Source organism: Ailuropoda melanoleuca, chromosome 14 (assembly GCF_002007445.2).
Source record: "Ailuropoda melanoleuca isolate Jingjing chromosome 14, ASM200744v2, whole genome shotgun sequence".
Classification (NCBI taxonomy): Eukaryota; Metazoa; Chordata; class Mammalia; order Carnivora; family Ursidae; genus Ailuropoda; species Ailuropoda melanoleuca.
In genome coordinates this window covers 69,003,355-69,027,639 of record NC_048231.1, presented here as the reverse complement: position 1 = coordinate 69,027,639, position 24,285 = coordinate 69,003,355, and the positions used below count along the sequence as shown (strand labels likewise).

Sequence of the window (24,285 nt, the reverse complement as noted above, 5' to 3'; positions counted from 1 at the left end):
CCACGCCCACACCTCGCTGCCCACCAAACTCACATAGACTTTGGAGAAAGAATTTTTTAATGTCTGGTTTTGGATGTTCTGAGGAATCTTACCACCAACCTCCCCTTTCCACCTTCCCATGTATGGGCCATGATCCTTCTAAGGTTGTATAGTTTGTGATAAGACAGCAACGATTTTTAGATTTGCTGAAATCTTTAAGATGACTGGCTCTCTGCAGATAAATGAAACAAAGAGCTTTTATATTTGGGACTCAAAGCACATATGATATTCAGTTACAGTGTGCTTTAAAGTTTTCTTATATGGTTAATTTCATTGATCGTTAATGTCCAATTGTAAAAACTCTATACTAACATCTATATTTTGTAATGATGCTTTTTGAATATTTTCTACCTGTAGGTGAACAACATTAGCGTTGCCTACTTTACTTGTACATCAAGACAGGAGTACTGTTTACCCCTACATAAAAAAAATTATAATTACATTATTTTTACTCTCTTTTTTTTAAATTAAAATTTAAAACTTGGTCCCTAGCAACTGATGTGAAATTGCCTTTGTATGGGTGTGAACATGTGTCAATGAAGAAAGATGTCTTTTCATCTGGAAGGCAGAGATACTCACACAATGTGGGCCAAGTTGAGTGGCTTCTCAGGCTGGTCAGGGAACATGGGGTGCAAGGGTTCACGGCTGGAGGCACAGCTCAGAGACTTGCTTAATGCATTAGTTAGCTTCTTAGCAGGGGATTTCTAGAAAGAAGAAGAAAGGTAGAAGTGATAATAGTTAACATTTGTGTAACATTTTTGGAGATGATTTGCTTTCATAATAGATATTCATTAACTCATTCATTTATTCATTGATTTATTCAAGAAATCTTCAACTATCTACTAAGTCAGAGAGTTTGCTCAGTGCTGGAGCTGAAGTGCGGGGACAAGCCACCAGAGTGCCCGTCTCCTGCTGCTTACTGTCAGCAAATGCTGTGATGAATGGAAGCAGTCATTGTGCACGGGCCATCTGAGTTGGGACTTCAGGGACCAGCAGGAGTCTTTCTGATAGTAACTCAGGGGACCGGGAAGGTAATTCCAGATGGAGGAAGAAGAAACCCCATTCTGGAGAGTAAAGTAGAAGGCAGATCCTTGAAGTCCTTTTATGCCAAATCAAAGACTGTGGTCTTTACCTCAAAAGCAGAGGGAGACAATGAAGAGTTCAAAGCATACAGGTGACAGGATCAGATGTGTTTCTAGGAGGATTACTCCTGTTTAAGAGCAGAAAACCATCTGGGAGGAGACAGGAGTGGAAGTAAGAAGGTGAGCAGAAGGTTTCACAGGCATCCAGGTGCTGGATGTTTCAGGCATGGCTGGATCCAACCAGTTGAAAGTGAAAGGGGAACTTCAATCTGAGTCTTTGGACTTTAAAATTCATGTTCTGTCCAGAGCATCATGTGATCCCTTTTTCATTTAGGCGAGTGGGATACAGATCTTAAAATTTCACAGCCAAATCTATCAAAAGTAATCTACCACATATAATAAATCTTCATGCCAGCTTTTCCTTTCCATGAGAAGCCACTTACCATTTTGTCCCTTCCTTTTTTTGTGCAGAGAGCCCATAATTGGCAATACAATGAAGTGACTTGTGTCCTCATTATTTAAAAGCTAAGTGATAGGAGCATTGTTCAAGAAGTCCCTCTCTGGCTTTTGTTAGGACATACAATTCTTAGAACGCCTAAAACACAGCCACCGCAACAGCTTTTCAACCCCCAAAACATCGGAGCCTCTCTATTCTCTTGAGCGGTCTGATCCTATTTTGTAAGGACATTGCCCTGGCACACAGCCATATAATTTTGAGTCCACAACCTCTAAGAAAAAGCCTTCTAAACTGACTTTAGCATTTGCATAAGACAATAATTAAAAAAAATGCTTAGTCTTCAAACACTAACCCTTCAGAATGTGAGATAGAACAAGTTTGAAAATTGGTCGTATATCGACCATAAGAAAATAGAAAGTGTTTTCTCCTATCTTCGGTACAAAATTGTATTTCATGATTTGTGTTAGTATATCCATGCTCAGCATGTGACACAACCAACAGTGAGAGGTGGCATCTGAACTGGGATAAAGCCCTCAGTATATGATGCCTTAGTGAAGAACTGGTGCTTGAATTCAAATCTGACAGATGCTGAAAAATTAATATATTTACACTGAATGCGGGTTCCCAATAGCCATTCCTAGAAAGAACATTCTGATTTAAAATGCATTTTCTGGGGACAGCTGGGTGGCTCAGTTGGTTAAGCGTCTGCCTTTGGCTCAGGTCATGATCCCAGGACCCTGGGATCGAGCCCTGCATTGGGCTCCCTGCTCAGCAGGGAGTCTGCTTTTCCCTCTCCCTCTGCCGCTCTCCCTGTTTGTGCTCTCTCTCTCTCTGACAAATAAATAAATAAAATCTTAAAAAAATAAAATAAAATGTATTTTCTGAAGACCTCCTTTAAAAAAAAAAGAATAATAAGTTACTCTTTAAGTAAAGGCTACAGGTTAATTGAAATAATTAAAATACAGAAAAAACTCACAATAAAAAGTTTGCATTTTCTTGTTTAAGAACTACTCTAAGAGGGGTTGGCAGGCCTGATGGTGCAGCCCACAAAAGCCAATCCATACATAGAGCAATACTTTCACAGGAGCACAGGAACCACCTTAGGGAACTCGATCTTCAAGCGTAACTGATACATAGGTCAGCAAACTAAACCGCCTGAAACCCGAGCTCCCCGAGTCAAATTCCTCCCGCACAAGCATCCCTTGGTCGGACTCTCCCAGGTCGCCTCAGGCAAGCTGCCACAACCTCTCCGCCTCCTAAAAAGTAAAACGGAACACCACCACTAAGCCCACAGGCTCACACATCTTTCTTTTATGCTCTAGCCATGCACTTCATGGAACTCCAGAATCTGAGAAAAAAGGAACTGGCGATAACTTTTAAGCCATTCCCACACCTGAAACAAAACAAAACTCAGAAAGAATCTTCAGTTATTGTGAAAATGAGATTATATCCCAAAGGTGCTTGTTCGGTTGTTATCTAAACCAGTACTGAGCTGTCTGTATCCCAAGAAGTAACAAGAGTGTGAGTTTTCCTAAACCCTCAGTCCTAGGACGCTACACTGGCTTCAGATGCAGCAGGGAAGATGTCCCAGCAAGGTTGGGGGGGGGTGGGGACAGAGGGGAAGGAAGGCGTGCTAGAGTAGAGGTTACGTTTGCCCCTTGATTCTCCTGCCCTCCTCGCCGTCCCCTGGCCTTCTGAGCGACACTCACACATCCGAGGGTAAGTGTTGCCTGGACCTTGCCTTACCCATGATGTGTACTCTTTCATTTGGTGCTGGTTGCTATGGGAACCGCCGGCATGTCCCCTCCAGAAGCAGTCCTGACAGAGCTGGTAATTGTGACACTGCTGGCAGCGGTAGCGGAATCCCATCATACTCTCACTGTGGCAGTAGGAACATTCAACCGGATGGAAGACTATGGGGGAAGGAAATGGAGAAAAAAATGAGAAAATAAAAGTGTGAGCCAGAATAAGGAAAACTACGGCCTCAAGGAGCTGCGTTCTTCTGCTGTGTGCCATGATTTCAGATGACAGTCAATTTCGGCTGAGAGGAACGTTATGTTTATTCCTGGCCTCTCACTACCCTTTTCAAGCATGTGTGTGGAGGTGGAGGAAATGGAAGGGGATGGAGGATAGGTCTTCTTTTAACCACAGATTTCTCTTTCCACTTCCATCTCTTACACTACAAGAATATAAATTGCCCAAACCGACTCTCCTTTCCCCCAAACTGCTCCCTGTCTCCAGGAGACCAGCACAGCTCGCTGGAAGACGTAGATGCATGACAGGCGAGCACAACGGACCGTCCACGGCAGGGAGAGCGAACGTCAGAGGAATGGAAAACAGGGGGAGAAAAAAGAAAGGGAAACGAAGGGGAGTAGAAAAACTGGATGAGAGAATTGAATTATTTTGTTAACAAAAATGGAGTGGCTAATGGGTTTCCTTCATGAGTGACATTACCTCCATTTAACAATTTTTTTTCTTTCCTGACAGACAGATGGACAGGGCCCAAAGAGATGTGTAAATGATGTGAATACACTTCTAATTCAGATAGTCTGAGAGACACTTAACTCTCTCTGACAATCTGAATTATAAAGCAGGCAAGGTAAAATACTTGAGGTTTGAAGCTAACATATAACCAAGTCCAAGTACTGTCTACATGCTATGAGCTAAAGATATTAAACAACAACAATTCTTGCCTTTGGTCAAGTTATTCTTTATGTAATCACAATCATTGAAAGCTTCCCTTCGGAGCATATGACTAAAGATGAGCAAGGTACTGTAATCTAATTTTTTTCTCCATCTCCTCTGCCTATTCTTGGCCAAGTGCCTAGGAATGGTCGATGCCATGGACACCAGTATTAGAAGTTCAGACCGAAAAATAATCCTGGCAAATGTCACATTCATTGTTGAGATTCTTGTTCTGCCATAACAAGTCTACAGCCACATGTGACTTGTAATTGAGAGATACACGGTGAGATTTAATAAGTGTATGGAATTGACAGTCCTGATTTTGCAGTGGACCTCGAAGGGTTTACCGATCAAGGGAGAAAGGTTCTTTCAAAACTCAGAATTACTAAACGACCTTGGCTTAATAACTGTAGACACGAGAGCCTAATTTCAATAATCTTAAAAATGGCCATAGCTCAGGAGTAACTACTCACCATTTTCCACATTCGCCAGTCGATGCAGAAGGGGCAGCCAGACCAGACACTGGGGGGGAGGGTCGGACATGAGTGTGTCCAAGAAACCATTTAAGGTGACTTTTTTCTGCATCAAAAAACCCACAAAAATTTAGAACAGAGAATAATCTCAATTGACCTGCTATGTAAATACTATTTGAGATGAAAGACACAAGACATTCGATTAACCTTTGGTATATAAAGAAACAGAATATTTTCTGATAGCTAAAGAACAGCTCTGAATTTAAACCCTTTGGTTGCTTTTGACACTTCTACATAGGCCTGGGTTATCTCTGCTGAGGCTGAGTCAATATTGCCAGAAGGAGAATAACAGCTCTAGGAGGGGCGCTTTTGTGTACAAGAGACAGTATGAAACTGAGACCTACTCTTCTAAAATTTGACCCAACCGTGTGTCATAGCACATGCCACAATTCCCAAAAAAGGTGGTCTTCCCCATCTGTAGAACAACTTCCCTTTCAAACTCCCTCCACTCCCCTAAGGCCTACATACTTCATGGTTCATATGAATGGTTCTGCCATACAAGGTCAGGAGGGAGTCCTGTTAGGAGGGACGATCCTTCTCTGTTAGGAGAGCGCCATCTATATTTTTGAAAATCCTTTTTCTCTTTATAGATCTTTCCTTTTAATTCAGTCTGCATCTGTTTGCACTATTGTGGTCCTTTCCAATGTAGAAAAGGAATGTATTATAAGTTTCCTTCAAAATGACAAAGATAAGAAGTTATAGGAGTACATGATATTATAATAGGATGAATGACCAAAAAATGACATGTTTATGTGCAAAAATCACTATTTTGGAAATTTTGAATTATAGTATCAGGTGGATGGGGTATTTTTTTGTTTTTCTGCTTTTTGTTTTTTAAATTTTATTTTAATTCCAGTATAGCTAACTTACAGTGTTATACCAGTTTCAGGTGTACCATGTAGTGATTCAACAATTCTATACATTACTCAGTGCTCATCAAGATGAGTGTACTCTTAATCCCCATCCCCCCACCATCTCCCTTTTGGTCACCATCTGTTTGTTCTCCACAAAAGACCCCAAGTAACCAAAGTGATTTTGAAAAAAACCCAAAAAACCAAAACCAAAACAAAACACAGAGCTGGAGATATCACAATTTAAATTTTAAGATATACTACAAAACTGTAATAATCAAAACAGTATTGTACTGGCACAAAAACAGATCGATGGAACAGAATATACAGCCCAGGGATAGTTCTATATTGTTAGACAAGAAATCAGTGGTGAAGAGCTATAGTACCTTTTCAAGGCACCTATCTTAACATTAGTCCTTGTCGTTCACTCACAAGATAGTTTGGTACACTTTAATTAATATTTTTATCAGTCAATATTTATACTTTTAGCTTTTCCTCATAATACTAAGTAGTTTAAGTTCTATACAATTGATAGCAATGTTATTATTAAAAGATATTTTATGTAAAGTGTAAGTAATGAGACAACATTTTTGGAAAAGCTACCACAATTTGTAGCATCTAAAATAATACCGGCTTTCAAAATAATCGCTTGGAATGGCTCATACTTTTTCCAATGAAACAATGCAAACAAATTTAAAATTTCATCATTCAAACTGCTGTGATAGCCAGTTTATGAAGGACAAAAATAAACTGGTCTTATTATTTTTATTTGTGTTGCCTCTTTTTATACTTCAAGTGATCTTATCCATTTTGATCATTCATCACACTGGCTAAAAATCACTTCCGGCAGTTTTCAAAAATTTATTATGATTTTAACATATATAAATTTCTCATCATTGAGGATATATAAAAAATTATATAATTAGACAGTCTACCAGGCATTTCAAAAGGAATTTTGAGCAGTGGTAACATCGTATACAATTCTTAATGAACATGTAGGTCCTATGAAAATAAAAAGAGTCATCAAGAGAAATAAAAGCAAAAACAAACTACTAGGACTACACCAAAACAAAAAACTTCTGCACAGTGAAGGAAACCATCAACAAGTGTACAAGTAAACAAACCCAGAGGCAGGGAGACCAGAGTAGAGGTTAATACAGTAGGCCAGGCAACAGATGAGGATAAGGAAAGAGATCAGAGAAACCTTTAGAAGGGGAAATCAGCAGGACTTGAGGACTCTCATCTCACATGATGAGAACTGCAGGGTGAGGAAGTTGTCTGGAAGGAGGCTTAGGTGAATGGAACCACTCTGATGTTACCAACTCGAAGGACACATATAAAGAGGAGTGTGTCTCAGCTGTGGGCAGAGATGAGGGCCCTTAGCTGGCCCTGGGGCTGGGGGAGTAGTTGGGGTCAGAAAGGCTTTCTGAATGAGACAACACGGGGCAGAGCCAGCATTTAGTGTATCAAACCGTCCCATCTCTTTTTAGTTGTATGGGTACCGTTATGATTCCACATCAATCCATGACCCACAGGGATGTCAAAGACACTTTTGACTTCCTAGGTCACAAGGAAACAGACTGAAGAAGTTTACTAGGTGGGCGGTTACATGTAGCTTTTCAGTGGCTGCCATGCACTGATTTCTTAAGTAAGGGATCCTTTTAGAGGATATTCTTGGTTAGTATGGATTTTTAAAAAATTTTAAGCAAACCTTCAATTTATAGGTTTGTAAACTACCATTGCGCTGTGCTGGAGAATGGTGCTGGACATGTAGGCTTTGTACATGACTGGGCAAATACAAACATGGAAAGCCCCAGAACTCAATAGCTTCTCTGGGTTAACTTGTACCAACCCCAGTTAAAACATGTCACTCTGAAGCCCTAATGTATCATGTCGCAGGGGATTTAGGCAGCTGTGCCTGTCATATGTTGGGTCTTCCTGACTGTGTCTGGCATACACTATATGATTCCTTTCCTGTTTCCTTTGCTAAACATTGGTGGAGCTTGACACTGGCTCAGACCTGTGTTTCATGTGAGGCTGAGTGACAATTCAGCTCTTTTGATAGTGTAGTGATAATGACAGTAATAATACCGAGGGTATAGGCTTGTGGTAAGGATTAAATTAGACAATGCAAGAAAGGAGCTTAGCAAGATGCCTGGCTCATGGTTAGGAAGTTCTGCCGGTTAATATTTTCCAGGTATGTTGAGTTCAGTTACTGGCTCAGAGGTCATTTGTCAGAGGTTGGGAGATGCTACAGGTTATCATGAAGAGGAGTTTGTCTAAGTAGTGTCTTGGAGTAACACATCAAAGGACCACTGTGTGAGCGACATTTCCTCTTTTTCCTACCTGTTGAGAGAAACAGGATCTCGCTGACTGTTCTGTGTAACCAAATGAAGGACCTTCAAAAACGGCTGTAGGTAATTTGAGAACTTCCCGTAGGAACTGATCATATCGTCCATAAACCATCACCCCACTGGAGTCAGAAATCATGGAGAAAATATCTGATGGAAGGAAAAAGAAAGATATTTACTCATCACATGAATATATTCCACATGGTTTATATCTGCTGCAAATAACAAAAATGGTGGCAGAATAAGTAATTTTTTATGAAAAAATAACATAGAAGTTAATTGTTATGCTGAAATATTCCTGGCATAGTGTTGTCTTTGGTGTCTTTTTGTAACTGATTCTGGAACATAGCATTAATTTGAGTAAAATTAGCATATTTTGATAAGATAGAGAGCATCACATTTTTATTTTGAAGTCAGTTATAAGCTCGTACATTACTCAATGGAAGGAATTTTTGTATATGTGAGGAATACGCTGACTTTACTGAAACACACAATGAACATTTACTGTAACATTGGGGAGTGTATGTATCTAGCTAGCTAGTTACCCAACTCTATTATCACTAAGACCTTTGAGTTTTGGTTTAAGATATTGAAAAATGAAAGACACAATGGGGATAAGGATGCAATGAAAACACCTGATTAACTTCCCACAGAAGCAGAAAACTTTCTATAAATTATCGTGTTCCGGGTGGAAGGCACTTGATTTACAGGGAAGGGTCTTTTGACTCATGTAGTTGAGGGGAAGCCTGGCCTTGGGGAAGATCAATGAGGTAAAGTCGGAGTCCTGGACAGAGTCTATGTCTTCATTGAACCTCTGTTCTTCAGTTTCTGCCACTATGGGCACTTAGTGAATATTAATGGCATAATTTCTCAAGGTACTTTATAATTCCTCTGTGGAAGTCACTATGAGAATGAAAGCATCTGCTATCATACGGTTTGTCACCATGCTAGATTGTAACTAGGCTGGCACAGCTGTTGGGATAAACTGTTGTAAATTCAATAAGCTGCCTCTGTTCATTTTGGGCTTAATGTCTCAAGGTCAAAATGCAATCTGGGGACATGGTTTTTACACTGCAGTCAGATGTTAAGCATATTACAGGCTTTTGCTGGATTATGTTTTGAGGATGTGAACTGACTCTCATTTCCTTCTAACACTCCACTTATAAGGGATTTCTACTGTGTTTCAAATAGTTTATCCATTATGAGGCTAAAGAAATTTTACCTAAGCTACAAAATCAACGTTGTTCTCATCCACCTTCACAATTGTAAACTTGGTGAATTTTCTCTCTTATGTTTCATTATAACTGGTCGAAAAAAAAAGAAAGAAAGAAAAAAGTTGCCAACAGCAAAAAAATCTCTTAAGTAATCCCATATATAGAAACTCGAGAATTCCAATAAAAAGGGGGAAAAGGAAACCCAGGAAAAGTAAATGGACTTTCTTATCAGAGCTGCCATCTTGTGTGTTCTTAGGCAAGTTGGTTAACTATAACTGGGTCATCCTGATGATCTTCTAGGCTTGACTTTTCTAGGCCATGACACATTTTGAAAAGTAGCCTAGACCTTTCAAATCTCCCACAGTAAGGATTTAGACAACAGTTCTAATTAGAGCAAAAGCTGAAGGAGTACTAGCATTGACCTCTCACAAACTTGAAGTTCATATTAAACTAGACTGTGTTGATGAAATTTTGCTAAGCAACAGCCAAACTAGGGCTAGGTCACTGGGATCAAAGGGAAGGGGCTGTTTGTAAATGGCCACTCTGGTTTTTAAAAAGAATTGAGGGGACTCTGAGGAAGTTATCAAAATGATATGTTTGTACCTTAGTTATCAAAATGATATGTTTGTACCTTAGTTCTGGGCTCTCATGTTATATAATAACATATATATGCACATATGGATATAACAATATACATATACACATATGTAATATGCCTCTAATATGTAATATATGTGTATGTAATAAAATAGAAGATATTTAATTCAAAGATTAAATTAATAGATAAACGTACAGATGTAAAGGACACAGACTAGTGCTTGACATTTAGTACACAGTACAGAAATGTGAGCTATTTAAAAAAAACATTTTATTTATTTATTTATTTGAAAGAGCATGAGAAAGAGAGCACAAGCAGGGGGGAGGGGCAGAGGGAGAAGGAGAAGCAGACTCCCCGCAGAGCAGGGAACCTGATGTGGGACTTGATCCCAGGACTCTGGGATCATGACCTGAGCCAAAGGCAGATGCTTAACCCACTGAGCCACCCAGGTGCCCCAATGTGAGCTATTTTTACTGTTAATTCCAGATCATGTTTTTTCTGTTATTCATTTCATATGCTTAGGCTTTGCCTCTCCAATGGGGTTGTTCTGTAACGTTCCCAGTCATACTGTAAATCACCACTGTATTTCCGGCAGCACCACACAATGATAGATACGTTAGAAGAATTTATATTCATTGATTCGTTCAACTAAAATTAACTTAGCACACACTAAATGTGTAAAATTTTGCTAAGCAATGAATATACAGAAAAATCAGGACATAGTTCTTTTTTTATATTTATTTTTTAAGGAATTAAAACAAAATTTTATTTGAAAATAATAGCAAACTTAACAAAATAGTTGCAAGAATAAGAGTACTGCAAAGAACACCCACAGACGCTTTATCCAAACTCATCTATGAGCACTTTATTCCATTTACTTTATCATTCTATCATCTATCATCTATATCTATCTATCTATCTATCTATCTATCTATCTATCTATCTATCTATCATCTGCCTATGTCTGTCTCTGTGTCCATATGTGTGTGCAAACATACAATTTTTTTTTTCTGAAGTGAGACTAATTTCCATTACCTCTGAACACTGCCAGTGCGTCTTCCCTAAGAATAAGGGTATATCCTCCGATGAGACTACAGCAAAGGTCAGCAAACTTCTTCCGTAAAGGGCCAGATAGCGATATTTTGGGTTTTGTGGACCACACATGGTCTCTGTCACACACTCGTCTTTGTATTTTATACAACTTTTAAAAACGTGGAAACGAGTCTTGGCTCACAGGCCATAGCTTGTTTACCTGGGTTACAGGGTAGTTATCCACTTTGATATATTTAACATTGATACACTAATCTTACCTAATATTATCTAACCTACTGGCCATATTCTAATTTTGTGAATTGGTCAGTAATAGGACACAGTTCTTGACCTCTGGGAGGTTCTTGACCTTGAGGGTACAGAGATGCACGTACAGAATGCAACCTGGGACATCGTGAATCCTAACGCGGCGATGTCACTACCGGAACAGTAGGGTGCACGGGGTGCAGCAGGAGCCCCAAGAGAGGGTTTCCAGAATGAGGGGTGGGTCAGGGAAGATTTCCTTACACAGGTGACTTTTTGGTCTTCCTAGGTGACGGAGGGGACTTCTCGGCCAAGTATAAAGGACAATTAGGGGCTAGTCAGGCTTTAGGAAAGAGAATCAGGGTGTGCACAGGCATGCTCAAGCATGATGCACTCAAGGCTCTCCAAGCAGTTCATTGTGCCAGGGGCCCTGGGTGCCCACAAGGACGTGGGGGGGAGATGAGCTAGAGATCTGAAGAGCTTTAAGGCTCTACGAAGGAGTTTAGGTTGTATCCAGATGTTGCGGCAGATATGGAAGATTTAAGGCAGGCCACTGAGTTAGAAATATTACCCGCGGGGGGGGGGGGGGGGGGGGGGGGGGTTTTTTTTCTGTTATAGAAACTCAACAAATACCTGGTGTTTGCCACAAGGCTAGTCTTTTAAACAAAACAAGCCCTCCCCAGAAGCTTTAGGACAGCCCCTGGCATTCCAGGCTAAGAGCATTGTATTCAGAATTTCTTAGGATCCTTAGGACTATCTGGGAGCCCCAAGGAAGAAGTATAAACAGGTTTCCCAACTTATTACAACAGCTTATAACTGGACTGAGAACAATTTGACAGAAACAGGGTATTTGATTAGGTCAGTTTCTGTTTAGGTTGCCGCATCCCACGACTCATACTGGAAGCTGCTGGAGGGACGCGTAAACACCGTGCATAGTGGTTCCTGGCGGCCCCGAGTTGGCAATTGTGGTGCAACATGGAGTCGTTGTCCCTTTTCATGCATTTTAAAGCAGTTTGAAAAATTTAGTTGAAAGTTTTCTGTCTTCCACTTTTTGCTTTCTAAAGTTTCTAATTTATTTTCAGCAATGACTCTTGCCCTGCACTCTCCCACATGAAGGGCTAGTTGGAAGAAACTAAATGCCTCTCATCCCTATGCACAAAAATAGAAAAACTGCCAAACGAGCACAGCTGGCATATTGGCTTAAAGTGAATTAGAATTCAAAGAAGGGAAAACAAACCCCTCAAATCCCGAGAAATTCCATATCCTTTCATTTTACTTTTTCTTATTACAAAAGCAACGCAGAAAATCATGACTTTGCCTGTTTTACCAGTAAGTGCAGCCATCAAAAGACGACCAGAGAAAACCCTCACAATCCCGCTCATTAAGACTCGGCCTCTGCTGTCTGTGGGCAGATTTGCCCATATTTATGTATTCAGTTAATAATTATCACTGAAACTAGAAATATTGGTGACTGAATCTATTTAGCTTTGACTGATTAACATTTTGGTGACATTCTTCCAACCAAAGTGCTTTCAGTTAAATTGTTTTTGTCAAATTGCTCCCAATCGACTTCCCAGGAAACCACAAAAACCACCTTCTTGGGATTAAGTATACAGAGTGACTCTTCAGCTGCAGAGCTGGGGACACATGGCTGTGATTCAGATCCAAGCTCTGGGAGAGGGCAACGTGATGTATCTCATGATCCCCTATCTGCTTTTGTTGTTCTCCAGAATTTGTGGCACGGAAACTCATTTCTGCAGACTGGAGAACATGGTCTACTTCCAATGAGACTCATGCACTGGTCAACTTCTTTCACTGCACTGAAGAGGATCTCCTTTGGCCACTAGGTAGCATGCATGCTTTGCTCACTGACGGTGTGGTGAGGAGAAAGCACCCTGGCTGTGACCTTGTTGGCTTTGAATTCCTGGACATGCAAGAGATCTGTCAGGGTTTTGACAATTGGTAAAGATCTTCTCAGAAACTTAGTTATCTTGAGCTTTGTAGCTCTGCAGTCATGGTTCCTTGCTGACCTACCAACCATTCTCTTGGTCTTTATGGGCCCCGAATTTCTTCCTGGGCTAAGAAGGGAAAGCAGTGGCTTTTTCCAGCCCAGGAGGTGGGAATGGGTTCCTCCATGACTATCATGGGCACTCCTTTCTTGTTACCAGTGACTAGTGTAGTCCTGGGCAATGACATTTACAGGCTGGGGGCCTCTGGAGTGAGATGGGACTCCTGAGATTGCTGGACCCCTTCTCCCCCAGCAGAGGGATAAAATCTGACACCAATGGAGCCTGAATGGAAAGATGGAAAGCACTGTGGTCCTCGATGGCACAGAATTAGCTTGGGTTCATGAAAGGCACCAAAGACCCCAAGGAAGGTCAGAAAACTGGTTCTCTCAGTTTTCCTGAAACTTATTTTAATATGGAATCCTTTTATCCATGTCCTTATTAATGCAACACTGAGTAAATGCTTGGAAATGTTTCTCAAGACTTAAAACAAACAAACAAACAAACAAACAAACAAACAAACAAACAAACCATGTTATCTAATGTCCTCAGCATAAGTGGCCAACTGTGACATGAGGTCAGCAGAGAAGGCCCTGCAGAATTTCTTCCTTGGCCCTGGTTCGTTTTGCTCAACTTTCTCCTCCCAGCCCTAGGGGAAATGCCTCATGGATTATTCTGAAGCTATGTTTTAAAAAAGGACATTGCTTCTACCACCTTCTAATTTAGCTATTATCCTCACTCAAGTACTGGGGCAGATAGTTTTTAATTTTTTAAAATAGCTTTCAGGCTAGCTAAAGATAAATTAAACTCTCCCTTGTAAAGCCTGCTTAGGCTTCTCTGAATCCAAAATGCATTTGGCTCCCCGTAGGGGACAGGTTCCTGAAGCAAGGGGAGATGGGTACTTGTGGGGTTTCGTGTGCCTTCCCCTTACCTACTGGTCCAAAGACATAACTCTGTCTTGGAGTATGTCTGGGGAAATTCCAGAGGAACAAAGGGTTTTTGTTTTTTTTCTGTTTCTTCCTTCGTTTTCCCCCTCTTTGTGCATTAAGAAGAAAGAGATCACACTCGGAGGCTGACAGGCAGCAGGTGAGAACAGTGCCTGGAGGCTGAGAGTCACAGATGAGTAGAGCTGGGAGGGACCCTCCGGGTATCGAACAAAATCCCCAAATTTGGGATAGGGATGGAAGCCGAGGACTAAGGAAGTGGAGTAACTTCCACAGAATAACTCAGCGAATTAATCACATAGTGGGGCTTACAAGCTGGGGCTCCTGACTCTTATGACAGTGCTCTTTCCCACACAGCATCATAACCCAAACTCATCATATTTAAGGTAAGGGAAAGGGGTAAGTGGAAATTTTTCTCTTAAACAGCAGCATATACATCATTTAGAAATAGTTGGAAATGAAAATTCTTGCCCCCCAACCCCTACCCTAGGTCTTCTGAAACATAAAACTCTGGGAGTGGGACCCAGAAATCTATGGTTTAAAAAGCCCTCTAGATGATTCTATATATGCTCAAATTTCAGAACCACTGGGGTAGAGAAAAAAAGTCAGGTTCAAATCCTGGTACCATCTTAGCTACACGATTTACCTTATTCTACCTCTCTGAGTCTCAGCTTCCTTACTAAAACAAAACGATTGTGTTTTCTTGGTTAAACAACTACCACACTTGGTGACAAAACGTACCTAAAAGGGCCCACAATCACTCAATGCACCTTAGCTGTCATGTTTTTATTGGAATCCAGTTAATTCTCAGTCTGTGGTGTTTCTATGCAGTTCTTATGCCTATACTCTGGCAATGTTCATTTTGGAACCTTTAGCATCCCCAGCGATTTGAATAGCCCTGGCTTAGAAGAATGAGGAAACGTGCCAGGGGCTTTGGCGTTAGATTACCTAAAAAAGGCAGGTTGTCCAACATGGCGTTCATGTCCCTATGAAGATGGACTTACGCCTGTAAGGTGGTATAGTACAGTGAACTTGAAAGGATATATATCTTACTTTAATGTTACAAGAAGTCTAGTTGGTGTTACTCAACAGGTTGTAGCTAATAATAACCCATAAGTAGAAGGAAAACATTCATATCATTACCATTTATCTAATATGAAAATCTTTCTGTGATAAAATCCAAACATCCATGAAGATTCTATTTCAAACAACTCTCCTAGAATGAGGGAAGTCAAAATGGCAGCAGGACAGGCAGAAATGGGGAATGGCAAATGTGGTACACGGGAGGCATAAGCAAAGAGAGACACCCAGAATAACTTACATCTTAATTTGTCCATGATCTTCCCTCCACACAACGTGGCTAAAGCCATTTTGACAGCAAATACTGAAATTTTACCATGGCCTTCCCTGTTTAATGATAAGAGACAGAGAGAAAAAAGATGTCATTTAGAGAGCTTCCAGTAATGAGATCTGACATTTTCTGTTCTGTAGAAATCATAGGATACTGTAGCTGCATACATTATGTGAACATAGCCATTTTAGAAAAGACCAGAATACGATTCAACACAAATTTCTGAAAAGCTGTCTATTCAATGTTTCCTTTTTTCAAGAGACAGCAGACTCTTCAAGTTATTCTTTGTATATGTCACTTGATCCAAGCATGAGCTGGCAGCTGGAGGGATATGTACTATTTAGCCATGGATTACAATTACAGAACATGATTTTCACTGTGGGTTTCAAAATAATTTAATGCATGATGATTCTACAGTCTCTATAATTTATTTAAACAAGGTTTCAGAAAAAAAAATTTTTTTTTGGTTGGAGAATTCCTGAATTTTGTTAGAGTAACTCTGGGGACTTTTCCATCACACTTTTTTTCACCCACCATTTCCTACCCACAAGCTGACTGTGTGTATATGATACATTTACTTTGCAAAGAGAGTTGATATTTTAAAGGGGCAAAACGACACCATATCTGCCCAATCTTCATTGATTCAGGAAGTGTAACTAACTTGTCCTTCACAAAATGTGACATAAAGGGCACACTGTAAGAAGTATAATATTTCAGCTAAATGATTTTCCAGCTGGGATAAACTGTTTATTCTTGTATCTTTGGAATCCATAAGTGTATCCCAGTAGTAATTCATTTCTTTGATAGTTGCTACTCTTAAGAAAGATCAAAGGAGTTATTTAAAATAATAATGTGGCTGAAAGGCAAGAAAAGTCAGTATTGACAAGGGTTTAGTATACAGAATAAATCATTTATATGAATAAGGTCCATATATACAACATATTAGAAGAATAAGATATAATAAGTAATGTTTCTTTGTTCATTACTAGACTCCAGGGACAGATCATTTGTTATTCATCCTTGTTGATGTCATACTTAGCATAGGACCTCAAATACAGCCAGCCAGAATGCAAAAGTGACTAAGAACTATGCTAGTGGCTTTCACATTTATATTTCTAGGCCTAACCACCAGATCTATATAATTATTTATTAGAAATCTTTCTTTGGAAACGTCATGTCAAACCAACTATGTTCAAAGAAGAATTCATGATCTTTACAAAGCCCTTCCATCTCACTCAGACCAACCCACTACTAATCTGCTTCTGGTTGTCAGTCCCTCTTCTGACTTACCACGTACCTAGTTACCCAAAATGAATCCCCAGGGAAGGGGTTACCCTTCACTTTGTTCTCTTCCTTAATTCCCCACTACCTGAATAAATGTCTGAGGAACTCAAATATACCTCCTACTTATATATTAAACCCATTCTCTGCTTTCCATTCTAACTGCCATTGCACCAGCTCTTGCGTGAATAACAACTTCTTCAGTGATCTCTCTGCTTGCACACTCACATCACAGATCCGACTATATTATTTCATTATTGAAATCTCCGATTGTTTCTGTTTGCCTACAGGATATGGTTACAACTTCACCTGTGCTCTCCAGTCTCACCTGCTAGCATTTCTGTTGAACTGCACTCCCCAGTCCCATGTTTAATGCCCCTGCCGTTCCTATCACCTTTTGCCAGGACTCTCCCACCCATTCATCAAGACTCAGCTCAAGAAATGTGCAGGCAAATGCTCTCCCTCCACTTTCACCTACTGTTTGGCACCTATCACACTGAGTGACCTTGATTTGTTTATTTAGATGTCTGCATGTAACATGACCCCACACACTGCGTGATCCATGGGGACAGAGACCATATCTTCTAAATTAGTTGAATTCTTAGTGCCTTGCACTTCATCTCCCCCAGAGTCAGTGAATGATATACTTCTTATGTTAACTGATGACTACTAATCATTATAGCAGGTGCCCCTAGAATTTTGAATGCCCACTCATTTTGTTGTTTGCCAATTTTAGAGCAGGTAGCTATAAGAAAAATGCAATGATTTTGTAAAAAACCTCATTCAAAATTATTCCATGTGCACTGTATTCCCAACTGCATGGATACCCAGAAGTATCAAAAATTTTACGTTAGGAAATAATTAGTTCCCTTTTCTAAGCTGAAACATAGTTCAAATTATGAGAACAGGGAAATCTACCACATGTGGAAGAGTAGGAGCAATAAAGTGATAAAATAGTCTTCAAAACACAGAGAAATTGAGGAGCATTATATGTGAGACTTTAAGAGCCATACAAGTTTCTTTCAAGGAATCAGAGAGAACAATTTAACTCATGAAAGAGGATAAACTACAGATAATGTTGGCACAGGGAGTTCTCCACAGTATGAAATGATGATAGCTCACGGATGAATTCTTAAACCTTAGCTTTTAATGAAGAAGATCATAGGGAGATCGCCAGTTCTGTATTCTTGGAAATGCAAGATTAATGCTATTACATCCAGGAGAGGTTGTATCAGAGCTATTCTGCCAAATTGACACAATAAATCTAGATAAATCACCAAGTGGAGGGCAGCTCAATGAGAGTTTTGCAGGAACTCAAGGGTGAAATTAGGCCACTGGAATGTATTGTTATGCAAGCCAGTGTGCCAGATTGCAAAGGTGACCCTTGTCACTAAGAAGGATTCAGGGGGTATGCAGGAATGTAGATCTTGGGAAGCACACCACTCCTGGGTGAGTTTAGACCGTGCTCAGCCCTGATAGTGGATAAACCTTGAAGGAATTTAAGGAATGAGTGGAGATGAATGACTCCACGATGGAAAAGGGGGACACCGAGGACTTAAATACACATGGATCTTTTTAAAGAACATTTTCAGTAGATATAACAGGATAAAGAAAAGTGGGGGGTGGGGAGAAAGATTTTCTAAAGGCCTTCACTAGATTCCATACCAAAGGCCATTACTTAAGGTCATCTTGGGTTCAGGTCCCCCCCTCCCCTTTGTTTTGGTAAGAAAAAGGAGTGGCATTAACAAAGGAAGCAAGGAGTAGGGAGACTGTTGGGACATGGCAAGGGGAGAAGTACAAAAGTTGTGCTCATTGGGAATCATCCCTGACCAGGGCCATTTGATTCATGAACAGTTTGGGAAATCCCTTAAGTATTTAGGAAGTGGAAAGTCAAGCTCATGAGGATGGATAACAGGAAGCTCCCAGGAGTCTTGTGCAAATGAGCAGGAAAGCGACATTTGTTCCAAAGTGAGTCTGCACACGCAATGCCTCTAGGAGTAAGGCAGTCAAACTGCACATATGGAATGTTGGCCGTTGGCCACAACTCTGGAAGCAGACTGGCCAGAGCGTGCTGAGGATGAAAAACATAGATTGTCCCTAATGCTGCAGGCCAAACAGCCTTGGAACCACAACAGCAGGAAGAGTGCTAGAGGAAGTCTATGCTCTTGTCTTCTTATGAAACGCTAGGGCAGCACACTCCAAGTTCACGGGCACTTCTGAGCACCACTAAAGGAAGACTGAGCAGAGGCAGGGGTGCTTGAGAATACCCGTGCAGTAGACCAAGTATCTGAGCATCTGGCAGCACCATCCGCTTCCTGGGTGGGCGGGGCCTTAGAATCAAGGACAGGACCACATGAGCTGTTCTTTGTGAATACAAGTTGCTAGTGCAGTTGATTCTTCAGTAGGTACAAAGAGCTTTAAAATGTACAAAGGTACAAAGAGGCACAAAGAGCTTTAAAATGAAATTTACTATTAGCCTATCATTTTTTTCTTAAAAATTTTTATCTTTAAAGTAAAAATTGTGTTTATTTTAATATTTTCCCTTTCAATGTAGAACAAGAACACAATGCATAATCCATTGCTTTTCTCTTTTTTTCCATGATTTGGTTTTTGCCATAATGGAATATATTCTATTTTTTAGGCCAGTTACCCTGAAGTTCTTGGCAATGCAAACTTCATTTTCTTGTTCCAGCTTGAGGTCAAAAACCACCCAATTAAATTGCTATACCAGTATGTAATTAATACCTTAAAGGGTATTTAAGACAATCAAAAAATTAGCAAAAGTACAAACGGAAATTGCTTTATAAGTCAATGTTTCCTTAAATCTTTTATTTCCCTTATACTTTGTTTTCTCACTCTGAAAATTTTCAAATTTTCCTAAGAGGTGACTCATTAAAAGTGGAAATCAGAAAGCCCTTCCCCTTTGGTTAAAATATATGCAGAAATTTGTAGAGTGTCTTTAAAGTTTGACTCATCAAAATAAAAAGTGAGTGAACTGCATTACACTGGGCTTTTTCCAAGACGTCACAAAGAGACAAACTGATTTCTCTGAACTAAGAAGGTATTGGTTTCAGGGAAAAGTTGTCTGGGAGGGAAAATCTGCTTTTGACAAGAAGGGAAAACAGCAAATAGATATTGATAGGTCTGGAAGGCTAGGCTGGATTTAGAACAGAATGTAAAGTTTCTCCAAGTTGCCAAGCGAGTTTCCTGTTTGAAATTATAGAATCCCATGATAAATTTCAAGTCCTTGAAAATGAGATTTGAATTCTGACTGATTCCTTTTGGAACAGGCTGGAAGCATTATTTTTCTATTTAAGAGTCCTAAAACCAGAAGCTCTTCTTTTACCAACACATTTCACAAAAACATTTGGTAAGCATTTTGATGAGCACAGAACTCAAATTGCTCTTTCTCACACATTTTGGTGGCTTAATTAACTGAGAAAATGGTTTCCTCCTCTGGCTTTCACAACACGCCTCTATCATAATTCATGTCTTTATCTGGGAATAATTTTGTTCCTATGGATCACTCATGTAACTCAACAGGTATTTATCGACAATGCCTTATAGGTTGGGGATGTAAAGGTGAATAAGGTACGGTTCCTACCCCTAATTTGCTCATGGTCTATTAGAGAAAAACAGTCAAAATCAGTTAATTTTAATATGCATTTTTTAAATGGTGGGGCTCTCATCTTCCTTATCTTTCACCTCCAGCCTATTGTGCGTGGCACTTAGCACAAAGCAAAGCTCTGAATACATGTTAGTTAAATTAACGAATGCACATGTGAAAAGAAATTTTGATTTACCACTTAAGTTTTATATGAGAAATGTGAACTGTTTGGGTGAAATTACAAAAATTGACCTTATGGTCCTTAATCTTAGATTGTACACTCGTGTAATACCTTGAATTTTGAAGTGATCACATACGTAATTACTCTTGTTTTTTGGGTTAGTGAAGTTAACACGTGAACAGATAGAAATCCCTTAGTGGGCTGTGGCATCTCTTTGGGCTCCCCATCATGTCCGTCATACATTTGGGAAAAGAATTCCTTATAACGCCTGGCCATGTGAGTTTGCCAGGAGTTTCTCCAGAATGGAAGGGGCCAGAATTTTAGCCCTATGAAATTCCATTGGCCCCTCATGCAAAGTCTAAGTCTGATGTAAAGGTGAGTGACATTAAGGCTGTTCATTTTATCTACAACTGTGAAACTTCTTTGAAAAGAGATCCTATTTTAGCAACATGTAGGAATCTTGGAACAAAGTCTTTTCTACTAGAACAAAATTTTAGCTATTAGAGGAGAATGTTCCATGGAAATCTTGAATTTAAGATGTGGTAAGAAAAAGAAATCACCAGGCAAACACTATGTTAAATATCTAGTTTTAGCCATATAGATAGTAAAAAGAAAAGAGAAGAACATTTGGTTTTGTGGACCTCTTCTCTTCTTCCTTTGCTCTCACACATCCTCACAGCCTCAAATGTGAACTCTACATTTCATTGGTGCACCGAGAAAGGGCCATGTACTTTGTAATACATCCTGCATTAAACATCAAACTCATTTCTAAAACTCAAAAGGCAGAAGGGTTTTGGCAGAGTTCCAAAATATTTTATATCCACCTGTCTGAAATAGCGCTGTGGTATCTCTCACAGCGCCAGGGTGGGGTGGCGGGGGGCTCAGCAGTGGGAATGGATGTTCAAATGGCTCAGCGAGGTGCAATATGTCAAGCAGAGAGGAAAATACCACGATTTTGTATTCTCTGTGAAAGACTATTATACGATAGATTTGGAGTTCTGGATGGCTGTCATGAAACTGACTCTAAAGCTACACTGTAATATGAGTTAAGTCCAAATATTTCCTTCGCATACACTCTGTCAGCGGTGTCTAAATACCACAAAGTGGAAAGGTGAGGAATGTGAGCCTAATAAAAATATCCTGAAAAAGCAGGGTAGGTCTGGGGGAAATAACATACATTAAGTCTCATTAGAAAAAAAAAATGAAAGAGAAAGCCTGAATAGAGCTGAACTTACCCTAATGCCTGAAACAAAGGATTTTGTTCCCCACTCACTTCATCTAGGGTGAGGCTGTATGACCTGCACATTGTTTCACCTCCTCGTAATCACATTGTGCCAAACCGGGAAGGTTGTTGGCACACAGGAAATGCTGACAACATATTAGCTGTTACTACAATTAGTATATTATTACTATCATTGGAGAAGTGGCATTAAGAATACAGCTTGACACCTGAAAATAGGAATATCACTGTTCCTTTTAATATTTATCATTGTCCTACTGTGATATTCGTATGACTGAATATATGTGAAAATAATATTTGCTAAAAACAAGGCCACTGTCACATAATGTACCTTAGGAGGAACTTCCCTAAGAAGGAAGATTCTAGTGAACTGAAATGAGATTAACTCAACAGACTAAAGTTCGTGTTTCCCAGGGAAGTAAGAAGAGCGTAAGAGACCTACGTTGAAGTTTTTTGTGAAAATAGGATACCCCTACATTAGTAGCCATAGACATCTGATTTTCTTCTCTTGTGGAGCAGAAGTAAAAATAGAGGGTATAAGCTTAGGTGTCAGAGCAAACTTGGACTCACTCGTATTGGTAAGATACTAGAGATTAAGGAGGACTTGATTTCAGAAAAAGAATGAAAAGAAATCAGTGTGAAAAGTCAATCGTTGATCTTCATTCATTCATTCATTCATTCATTCATTCATTCACAGACTCATTCTGAGCTGGATTTGTCTCAGGTGCTGTGCATATCAAGAGTGAGACATGGCCCCGCTATGCGGTAGCTTGTGGGAGGCAGTCATACACATGGTAAGACATGCACTGGAAGGGAGGAGCAGAACCATGTGTAAGGAATAGTGGGGCCTGGGGCAGGGGGAGTCAGCTCAGCTGTGAGAGGGGAAGGGCTTCCCAGTGGATCAGTTTGTGACCCCCCACTCTCCAAAAGGCCATTATAGACTTTAAGAATTATTTTCAAGATCACAATTATCCCTCCAGAAAGCTGTTGGAAAAAAAAAATCATTATCATCTTGTAACTTGCTCCCATGTTGTTTTTCTTTTGTGACTCTCAATTTTCTTGAAAATAATAGTAGTGGTGAGAAAAAAAGCTGCCGCCAAGCTGTCAGCAAATAAGGAAAGGCAGTAACCTCATTCCTGGGGTGTGCAAAAGAAAGAGACGAGATGCAGAGACTGGCTCAGGCTGTTTCCTAACATCCTTCCTCCCTCTCAGTCCCTGCTCCTGATTCTGAGACCTCCTTTTCCATTTTCCCCAGGTGCACCCGTCTATTTTCCTAGGACCCTGGAGAAGACAGTGTCTGGGGTGGAAAGATCTGCTTAGCAGTCAGTTGGTAATCGATGACTGGTTGACTCCTGATAGATACAGCCATTTTTAGAAGGAAAGTCAGGAAGACCTAAAATCTTCTAGACTCAAGAGCCTGACTATTCAGAGACAGAATGGCAAGCATAGGTAGAGTCACTGGGCACCAGTGTTAGCTCCTAACATTCTAGAAATCATCCTGCGTATGTAGCTATGCACTCTCTACCTCCCAAGAGACCGAGTTGGTGGAGACACCTTGCACCCAGGAAACCGACTGTGGTCTGCAGTAAGCACGCCTATGTGAGAACCCAGACCCAGGTGTTTCTTCGGGGAGAGAAGGAAGGAGTGCTATTTTGGGGGACCTGTGTTGTGAGAAGGCGAGTCTGGCTCTCAGGGCCACAGCCAAGTAGGCTTTGAACCTCATTTCAGGTTACCATTGTCATGGAGGACTCCACCTCGCTGGGTCTGGCGAATTTTAAGGCACTACTAAAATAATGACCAAGTTTCTCTGAATGCAAGTTCTTACTCTCATTCTCCATGAATTTAAATCGCTACACTGTCTTTCCTTTTTAAAAATATATATAGATGACCTCTTTAGAATTCAGGTTTTAATTTTTATTCTAGATTCCCCCCCTGGTTTTTATATGTTCACTTAAATTATAGCAAATTTGAGAAAATCTCCCAAATGTTTCAGTGGTTTCATAACAGCAACAACATATCTTTGAAGTACTAGGGCTCATTCACGTCTACCAACATGCAGACGTGCATGTTAAACACTTGGGTTCTGTCGTGGGATAGGTGGTAGGAAGCGACATCAGATTTCCATACTGGATCTCATTTGGAGAAAAAAGAGTTTACTATTATAAGAAATTGAATTGAACATTCATTTTATTCTTAAGTTTCTCTTCTTACATTCACTTCTAAGTGAATGTTTCCGGTTATATTCTCTTTCCAGTTAGTGATGCTTCCTTATGGCTCACATCTCGCATCATCTAGAATTTCAAAAGCCATCAGATGGAAATGTGAGTATCAACAGAACTGCCTAGACTCATTTGCTATGCCAAGAGAGAGAAAGCAGAAGTATCTGGAGACTGGGGTCTCTATATGGATGTGTCTGTAAATCTGTAAGATGAGATTTCTCTAGGTGGCTATTTAAAAAAAATCTACTACAATGAGATTATTGGAAGTACACATCAGGACTCTTTTTATCCATAAGAAGAAAAGAACCAAATAAATATTCCATTTGAACATTCATGTCAATGTCTCCTTACCT

The 24,285-nt window shown here is 40.1% G+C and overlaps 1 protein-coding gene across 21 annotated transcripts in view; it reads right to left on the bottom strand.

Moving 5' to 3' along the window:
* DTNA (dystrobrevin alpha) overlaps positions 1-24,285 on the bottom strand; it is a 245,090-nt gene that overhangs the window by 63,003 nt on the left and 157,802 nt on the right. For all 21 annotated transcript variants that reach the window (XM_019797940.2, XM_019797941.2, XM_011222883.3 and 18 more), the window contains 5 exons: positions 15,375-15,460; positions 7,994-8,148; positions 4,737-4,842; positions 3,325-3,491; positions 619-743 (listed from right to left, as the gene is read on the bottom strand). In XM_019797940.2, the coding sequence (XP_019653499.1) occupies positions 619-743; positions 3,325-3,491; positions 4,737-4,842; positions 7,994-8,148; positions 15,375-15,460 (639 nt within the window). The remainder of the gene's footprint in view (positions 1-618; positions 744-3,324; positions 3,492-4,736; positions 4,843-7,993; positions 8,149-15,374; positions 15,461-24,285) is intronic.